General features: G+C 42.4%; 1 protein-coding gene across 2 annotated transcripts; it reads right to left on the bottom strand.

The window, feature by feature from the left end:
- Positions 1-2,798: 2,798 nt before the first annotated feature.
- Positions 2,799-4,594, bottom strand: LOC108620280 (uncharacterized). 2 transcript variants are annotated; one of them, XR_016271164.1, is made up of 5 exons: positions 4,286-4,594; positions 4,055-4,224; positions 3,726-3,952; positions 3,353-3,646; positions 2,799-3,210 (listed from the first exon to the last, which is right to left on the bottom strand). XR_016271164.1 is itself a non-coding variant. In XM_089474851.1 (4 exons), the coding sequence occupies exons 1-4, from the start codon at positions 4,579-4,581 to the stop codon at positions 3,464-3,466; spliced, it is 876 nt and encodes a 291-aa protein (XP_089330977.1). In that variant the 5' UTR covers positions 4,582-4,594; the 3' UTR covers positions 2,799-3,463. The 2 variants fall into 2 exon arrangements, 1 of the variants encoding a protein (XP_089330977.1); XM_089474851.1 differs by having other exon boundaries at positions 2,799-3,646.
- Between the last annotated feature and the right edge of the window lie 4,519 nt (positions 4,595-9,113).

Here is a 9,113-nt window from a genome sequence, read left to right as displayed (position 1 = left end):
GCTTGAATGCCGACATTCACAATGCTGTAAATACATATATACATACATGCATACATAGTATGTCCATGTATCTGCATGTATTTGGATATGCATGTGGGTGGCGTGTGTTTGGGCTGAGCCCGCACCTTGAATTCCCGCCAGCTGCCTGACAACTATGAAGGCAGCGACAGCGACTGCGACTGCGACTGCGGCAGCGACAGCAGCTTCGTTTGTGCAATTAGAATTCAAACCGTATAAAGAACAAACTGCGCTTTTTATGTAAGCCAAAAAAAAAAAAAAAAAAAAAAAGAGCCAGTTGCATAAAAGCCAAAGACGCCTTGGGCCACATGCATTCACATAGTCATTCATTCATTCCTTCAGTCAGTCAGTCAGTCAGTCAGTCAGTTAGTCAGTCAGTCATTCACACTCGTTGTGTCGCCAGCGCCGGTTTCAGTTTCAGGCTGTGCTCATTCATTAGATAGCCATGGAGGCCGACTCGTAAATAAAACTGTATCCCGCATCGGATTAGTAGCTGAAATGAATAGCTGCAGCTGCAGCTGCAGCAACCTCAGCCTCAGCCCCAGCCCCAGTCCCAGTCCCAGCCCCAATCTCAGCTTTAGCTTCAGCCTCAGCCTCAGTAGTATTCTCAGTCTCGGTCTCAGCTTTTGCTTACAGGTTTTTGGCCACAGCCTGTGCTGCTTTAGCTTCGTGTGCATTTTACGAGCAGCCCCAATCTCCAAAAGGCAGCTCGACATAAAAACTATGACAAAGGTGGGCGTTGAGCTCTGGCTGTCACAGCTACAGCTTCTGCAGCTCCTGCTACTGCTCCTGCTACTGCTGCTGCTGCTGCTGTTTCTCTTGGCTGTTAGCTTCTTAGTCAGTTTTATGAATGCTTACCGATTTGCTGCTGACAATCTGTCCGCTGGCGTTGTTTCCCAACAAAGCCGGCCGTAGAGACCAGCGAGCTATTCGCACAGAGCTGGCGTGCTGAATGGCTCGCAAGCAAGTATGGAGCAGATGGACTTTTGTCTGCCGGGTTTCATAATGTCGTGTTTAGGCCAGCAAATGATATTCTCAAGGCATTTCCTAATTGAATAGTGTGGCTGACAAATTTCAGCTTGGCTTTGACTCTGGCACAGTCAGATCCAAATGCCATCTCTCTCTCTCTCTCTCCCTCTCTATGTCTCTTTCTTTGCAACTGCCACATGCCTCATGCCCAATGCTAATTATATGCATCTCCAAACATCTGCAGCCACAGAATGCAGCAAGTGCAACGGCAAATCAGCTTTAGATTTTGAAATATGAATACCACTAAAAGATATATACATACATATATATATATATACTTATATATATATAATATATAGTCATGAAATGCAATGGCAGATTTTGTCAACACGAACGACCCAATTTATGTGAAATGAATTTGTGAATTTGTTTTCCTACCGAACTGACTGCTCATCTAATTTGTGCTGTTATTATTATTTGATTATACTGTTTACATAACGGAACCATGCACTCAATTTGCTGTAATAATATTATTATAAAAGGGTAAAAGTCAATGAACTTGATGCCAACTTGACAGCCACCTGTCGTAGGTCTGTCAGGCAACTCGACCAAATTCATTTGAAGCTATTCAACTATTTACACTCATTTAACAGCTTGCCTGGAATTTTCGCCTGAAGGCATCTTGCTCAGATACCTCAATGATGGAATCATAGACAGCAGACAGTATCTACTCAAGTCTCCAGACTAGTGTTTAATGCCTAGTCACTGTTTTCCCTCTCTAATCTCTCTAGGCTTTGCAGCCTCTCTAACCTTTTTAGAGCCTCGCCACATCATTAGACTCGATAGTCCCTGTAGTCTATCAAGTTTTTGATTCGCTCTAGTCTCTCTTTGGCCTATTACTAGTCTTTACTCTTTCTGTAATACTATTCTAGTATCTCTCCTGACTCTCTCTAGACATTCTCTATAGTCTATCTTCAGCTCCTCTCTAGTCTTTATTTAGTCCCATTCTAGTCTCTCCGTAGCCTCTCTGTAGTCTCTCTGTAATTTGTCTTTATTCACCTTTCAAATTTTCTCTAATCTCCCTCTATGGTCTTCCTCTGGTTTCTCTTTTTCTGGTCTCTCTCTCTCTCTCTCTCTCTCTCTCTCTCTCTCTCTCTCTCTATGGTCACTTTTTAGTCTTTCCTTGGTCTCTCTCTGGTCTTTGCTTCGGGTCTGTGATATTTCTGTGCTCTTTCTCTGGTCTCTCCCCCTGGGCTCTTTCTAGTCTTTCTCTGGTCTTTCCCTTGTGTCTCTGCTCTCTCTCTAGTGTTTCTCCTGCTTGTCTCTTCAACCCCCTCAGTCCCTCCCTAGTCTTATTTCCACGGTCTGTCTAGTTTGTCAAGTCTCTCTAGTCTTTGTAGTCTCTCTCCAGTCTCTCTATAGAACATTTCTATTCTCTCTCTAGCTTCTTCTAGTCAATCTGTCACTTTCCTATGGCTTCTTTTCAGGCCCTCTCTATTCTCTGCCCAGTCTCTCTCTAATCCCTCTATAATCCATATCTCATTTTTTCTTAAGCCTTCTCCTGCTCCTTCTTGTCTAGCCTCTCGCTAGTCCCTCTCTACTTTCCCTCTCTAGCCACCCACCCTAGCCACTCTCTACAAGCAGTAGTTTCCGTCTGCTACAAATTTAGGCCTCTTCCCTAATATCACATAAGAAATTTTTTGGGGTGCTGGCAAAAGCAATTTATGGTTTTTTGATTAATTGAATTGAAAAGTTGCCAAACAAAATGAGAGAGAACAGAGAAAGGAAAACGATACAAAACACATATTGAAAGTGCATGGGCAACATGTAGGCGTTTTTATGGAAATATTTGAAATAATTTTTATTATATTTGCTTGCTCAAATCGAATTTGAAGTCTGAGTCGAAGCTGATGCCAATACTAATGCTGATGCTTATGCTGATGCTGATGGTGATGCTGATGCGGGCGTAGTGTGAGCAATTGATGATGTGAATCGTTGTTGAGTTGGTGTCTTATATTTGTTGCTGTTGTATTTGGAGCCTGAGTTGCTGTCTCGATGTCTTTCGATCTGTTTTGGTCTGGTAAATTGTGTTACGGAGCACAGCACAGCCAAAAATGATTGTGAAACGGGAGCCAGGTCAGCTGCGGCTCTAGCAGGGAGAGCCGCATTCAATGGCAATTGTTACAATTTGATTTGGCGCAACCGAAGCCTGGCGCTTGAGCGCTGCAAAGCGAAAAGCCCCTTAAGTCCATGACTCTGTGGCAACTGCGGCAACTGTGCCACTGGAGCAGATCCAGCTGCACACGTGCAGCTATTTGATGTCACTTTACCATGCCATGCCATGCCATGCTGACGACAAACTCACCCATTCTTCCATTCTTATCCTCATCCTCATCCGTTTCCTTCGTCTCATTCTCCTCCGGCTCGAGCTCATCCTCTTTGCGCTCACATTTACGCCCTCGTTTTCAGCTAGCATTCAGTTTGCATTGATGTTACTGGCTGCGACAGCATCATCACTATGGCCTTCATCATCATCATCGATATCATCATCATCATCATCATCAACTGATGCTGTGCCAACTTTAGCTGCAAAAATGTCCTCAAGTGTGGCCATAGTTGATGGCTTCGTTCGGTTTTGGCTCCGACTCTGACTTTGGCTCTGCAATTGTAGCATTTTCATTTTTTGCTCACAGCCAAGGAAGCGACACAGTGCTTGAACCACCGTGGCAGCCACTTACCACTGCCGGCAGACGGACATTAGCCACTGTTTGACCGTTGGTTGTGCCACTGTTGCTGCTGCTGCTGGCCATGGCTGGAGCATCTGGATGCTGCTCGAGCTGCTCATCGTTACGCTCTGGCACGCTTATTGAATTTCGCTTAGCTGCTGGCGTTGACTGCACGCCTGCCACATCATGGGGCACGTCGAGGCTGCGCGGCAGCAGCGGCTGCTCGCCGGATAATGTGTCTGCGTTTTGGGCATCAAATTTTACACTCGGTTGCACACGAGGACCCTCCCCCTCCGCCCCACTCAGTCAGGGGGAGGGTCACAGTAACTCGCATTACTTACGCATATCCACATGGTAGCCCCGATCATCGGCGCTGTAGAAGACGGTCGAGTATTGGGCATTGGGCAGCGGCACCGAGTAGTAGCCCCGACGCGCCAGCACCGTGCGGCCCGAGCCCAGGGGCAGCCAATAGGTGCGCTCGTAGCGCGTGTCGCCGTTGCTCAGCCGATATCTGGCGGGAGTATATGGAGTATATCAATTAAATGGACCGAGACTGGGGCGAACTCAATAACCTGTACTCGTGCTCGCCACTCAGAGCGCGTTGATCGAAGCTCTCAATCGGGCCGTCGATGGCTGTCGCGGGCTGCGGCTTGGGTTCCCGCTGTGGGGCAACCAGCGGCGGCCAGTGGTGCACATGCTGATGTCGGTCAACTGCTGGCATAGCTGTGGTGCTGCCGCGTCTGGGTGGAACTGTCCAGCGCGTCTCGCCGGCGCACAGGTTGACTCCCAGCAGCAGCAGCAACAGCGATAGCAACAGCAACAGCTGCTGCTGCAGGCACATTTCGATTCGCTTTGGGGCACGCAACATTCTCGATCAGCTACGGACTTAATAATTGATTACTGGGCCAGACCACTGTCGGCCTTATATAGCACTCGAGAGCGAAGCCTTTTTTTGTTTGGCCAAAGAGCGATGAGAACAAGAAGAAGACGATGGAGAGAGAGAGAGAGAAGGAGAAGGAGAAAACATAATAAACTCGCACGTCAGTGGCAACGATTTGGCTGCCACTCGTCCCCACAGCTTTAATCCCCGAAATCCTCCGACACCCACGCCCAGCTCGTGACATTGACAGCACGCCTGGGACTTTGTGTTTTTGATTTCATCTTCAGCTTTAGCTTCAAATTCGAATCTGAATCCGAATCCGCATCCAAGTCCGAGCTGTGTGCTTTTTGTGCCGCCAGCGGCTGTAATATGTGTCAGGCACAGGCACAGCTTGACCAGGACAGAGCCAGACAGAGGCCGAGAGAGAGAGAGAGAGAGAGAGGTAGAGGCAGAGTCACGGTTCATTGACCAGACCCCGGCATCAGCGGCTCGCATCATTCCAACAGCTGCCGCTCTCCATTGAGTCTGAGTCCAAAATATGTGGGCGTCCATTTCTTTCAGCAGTCACTCCTTCTGCTTCGACATCTTTTCTTTTCATGTCTCTTCTCTTCTTTTCTCCCGTTTCCTTTTCCTTTTCCCAATGTTGTGCTTAACACTTGGCCATGTCCTTGACAATGAGCACAGCGGCGCGGCAGCTCCTCGACGGCTGCTTGATAAATGTCTGGCGACTGCCGCACTTAATGCTGCCTCAATCATCTTCATTGCTCGTGTTATCGATGGCCATTGTATTTAATCGTTGACTGAACTGGAAAAGGCGTTTGCAAGTAATTGAATTTCTTTTTTATTTTTCATATACATATATACATATATATGTATTTTTATACATATGTATTCTTGCTTTGTTTTGGCTTGCCATCTGAAGTGCCGACAAAAATAACTAAATGATTGTGATTGTGATATGCATAAAATTAGAAATTATATGGATGACTGTCTCTATGCACATATATGTATATTTCTAGTGAATTTAGCTATGATTGAGTAAAGAAATTTAGAGCTATATATTACATTTACTGCAATATATATTTTTATAAAAATAATTTGCATTCGTCAGATATTGGAAATTATATTGATGCTTATTTTGATTGCATAACGAGACCTATAGTCAGTCACAAAAGTATTCATCTTTAGGGGTCCCCTATATATATGCATATTTTTGCTCGATATATAACATTGTAGATTTATGTAACTAATTTTTATAACATTATATTGATGCCTTTTTATACCCTGAACCCATTTTCAATGGGAAATCAGAGTATAATGGTTTTGTTGAAATGTATGTAACAGGCAGAAGGAGGCGTGGCAGACCCCACAAAGTATATATATTCTTGATCAGGGCGACGAGCTGAGTCGATTTGGCCCTGTCCGTCTGTCTGTCTGTCCGTCTGTCCGTCCGTCCGTCTGTCCGTATGTTTGAACGCGTCGATTTCCGAAGATATAAGAGCTAGAGACTTCAATTTTTTTTTTAAATGACCGTATATACAGCGCGGACGTCGAGTTTGCTTTTAAAATTCGATAAATCATCCCGTTATGTTTTTATCGAGTAAAAGCATTCAAGTTCAACTTAGATGCCACTATAGGTAATTGTGAATGATTTTTCTTTTTTATTAATTTCTCAAATATTCAATATAATATGTAGATCATATGCTGAAAGTTTCATTAAATTCCGTTCAGTCAAAAATTAATAAAAAGCAGCAGTGAATCTATTTGAGTTTTGCCAGCGCCACTAGCAGAAGTGAGGTGGCGTAGTGTGTTAGCTGCATGACGCTCGATCGAGAAGTCGCGGTTCGAATCCCGATCTCCCGATCGATGCAACTGATGTTAAATTTAATTGTTTCGAAATATTTTTATATTTTATTAAATGAGTTTGGTATTTTATTTATATTTTTATTTTCGGGCAATAATTAAAGCCAATTTAAACAATATTACATCGTAGGCTTCTCATTATGTGGATAACGTAGATTGTTTGCGTAATATTGAATTAGCAGTCTTATGTCAAGCACCTTCAACTGCTGGGCAGTTATCAACTCCGGCAGCTTACGATTCTTAAATTTTACGGCAAACATAAGATCATTTTCGTAGGGAAATGCGGCTAAGATCATTTCTGGCTTGAGACCGCGTTCGAAGCCATTATTGACAGTGGGAACAAGCTTCTTGTGTTTCTTTATGGAACGCCGCATTACTTTTGTTGTGACATTCGTGTTATTGACGCTGTCTTCTCCCATAACCACCGAGTTCAACTGACTGTTGCGTGGACGTCCCTGCAATAAGAATCAATGGTAGCTGGCGCATTGACACAAAAAGGAAAACTTACCCGCCGACGCGGTAGAGTACGTTCTGGTGGTTCTGGTGGTACTGCTCCTGCAATAGATGGAGCCGCAGCAGCGCTAGTAGCACTGGCAGCAGAAACCGCTGTTGGAAGACAAAATATGTAAAATGTATCCATATATTATATAAATGTATACATATTAATTAAATATCTAAATTTAACACTTACGTTGCATATTCTTGTCGGGAGAAACCCTTCCGCCGTGTATCTAAATTAATTCACATTTAAATTAATTAATTAATTTACATTTAGTTAATATTCGAAAATGTAAAAATGTAAAAAATATAAAAAATTACCAATTGAGCTTTTAAATTTCGTTTTCCCATTTTATTGTAAGACGGTTAACTTTTACAATATATGTATTTGAAGCTATCTCAGCATATTTGAGTTGACATACAAGTGTGACATCAACCACGCAGACTACTAGATTGTTTGATGCTGAGCAAGGCACGAACATATTTCAGAGGTGCGCAAGCGAACTTTCGTTATCGGATTTTAAAAGAACTAGTTCGATTTTTATATGTCCTGAACCCATTGAAAATGGGAAGTCAGGGTATAATGGTTTTGTGAAAAGTATGTAACAGGCAGAAGGAATCATCGCAGACCCCATAAAGTATATATATTCTTGATCAGGATGACGAGCTGAATCGATATAGCCCTATCCGTCCGTCCGTCCGTCCGTGTATACCATAGGCAGTACAAGTTTATCTTATTTTTTCGATAACTCGCCCAATAACTTTTTTATCGAGAATAATTGAAAAATCGACATTGTTTTTCAGCCTAATTTGAACACTTTTAGACCTGGAGACTTCAAATTTGCGTTGTATATAAAGTTTATGGATACAAAGATTTTGCAATCTACAGAGTTTATATACCACGCCCCCTTCGCCATCAATTTGCAAAAAACGCATTTCAAGTACTAGAGACTTGTGCTTTGGAATGAGCACACATTTTAACTATATGATTACGCTCTGAAAGTTTCAATAAGATTGTATGTCTATAAAAAAAATTATTCAAGAAATAAATTCTCATAATATTCCTCACATTGCAGCGCAGCCCAAGCGCAGCCGCTGCTAACTGCGCAGTCAGCAGAGCGCGTGCTTATAAGTGCATGTGTAGGTATGTGTGCATAAAAGAAGTCCAGAATGATTAGAATATTAGCTTGGAGGGTTTAGGGTATCTCCTAGTCGAGCAGTCTCGACTGGAGCCTTCTTACTTGTTTTTTTTTTTAGTTTTGTATAATTTTTGATATATTAATTTTTTATATTTATAAAAGAGAATAATGAAATATTTTTATTTTTTATTTGTGTTTTTTTTTTTTTTTTTATACATTTAGAAGTAATTTGTATTTATAATTTGAATTCCTAGCAACTTCAACTAGAGTACTAAATAAGTTTTCATACAAGAGCCTACGGAGCCTACTTCAATATTGAGAAACAAGTAAGAAAGCTCTAGTCGAGACTGCTCGACTACGAGATCCCCTGAACCCTTGGAGCAATAGATCTTTCAATAATTTTTCGCGTCTTTCAGCTTACACAAGAAACACGCACACACACACACACAGGCACGTACGCACACACAGGCATACATACACACACACGCATACAGACTCACATACACACACACACACACACGCATACATACACATACACATACACACACACACATACACAAACACATACACAAACACATACACACACAAGCACCCACGCATAAACACGCATGGGCTGCAGTGTGCGCTTACTATGAGAACTTAATTGTTTAATAACTTTTTTTATGGACGTACAATCTTCATGAAACTTTCAGATTATGATTATAACATGGATATGCATGTAATTGCCAAAGCACAAGTCTCTAGTATTTGAAATACGCTTTTTACAAAAGTGAGGGTGAGGGGGTGAATTTAGAGGTGGAGGGTAAATTTTAACAAAAACCGAAATTGTATAAATTGCATATAAGCATACATTAAAAATTTGGAGACTCTAGCAATAAAGGTGTAGGAGATATAATTTTATAACTGGTTTTCGATAAGGTTTTTTATCGATAAAAAAATATCGGGATGAGTTATCGAATTTTAATGATAAACTTGATATGCGCGCTGTAATTACGGACATTTTAAAAAAAATTTGAAGTC

Source organism: Drosophila arizonae, chromosome X (assembly GCF_054131065.1).
Source record: "Drosophila arizonae isolate 15081-1271.41 chromosome X, UAZ_ARI_1.0, whole genome shotgun sequence".
In the NCBI taxonomy this organism is placed as follows: Eukaryota; Metazoa; Arthropoda; class Insecta; order Diptera; family Drosophilidae; genus Drosophila; species Drosophila arizonae.
This window is presented reverse-complemented; position numbering and strand designations above follow the sequence as displayed.

What these genes read in the sequence shown, in the direction of transcription:
- LOC108620280 (XM_089474851.1), bottom strand. Translation starts at nt 4,581, where the DNA reads ATGTTGCGTGCCCCAAAGCGAATCGAAATGTGCCTGCAGCAGCAGCTG. An exon ending in AGTGGCGAGCACGAGTACAG is followed by an intron (nt 4,225 to 4,285) that starts GTTATTGAGTTC and finishes TACTCCCGCCAG; the next exon opens with ATATCGGCTGAGCAACGGCG. An exon ending in GGGCTACCATGTGGATATGC is followed by an intron (nt 3,953 to 4,054) that starts GTAAGTAATGCG and finishes CCCAAAACGCAG; the next exon opens with ACACATTATCCGGCGAGCAG.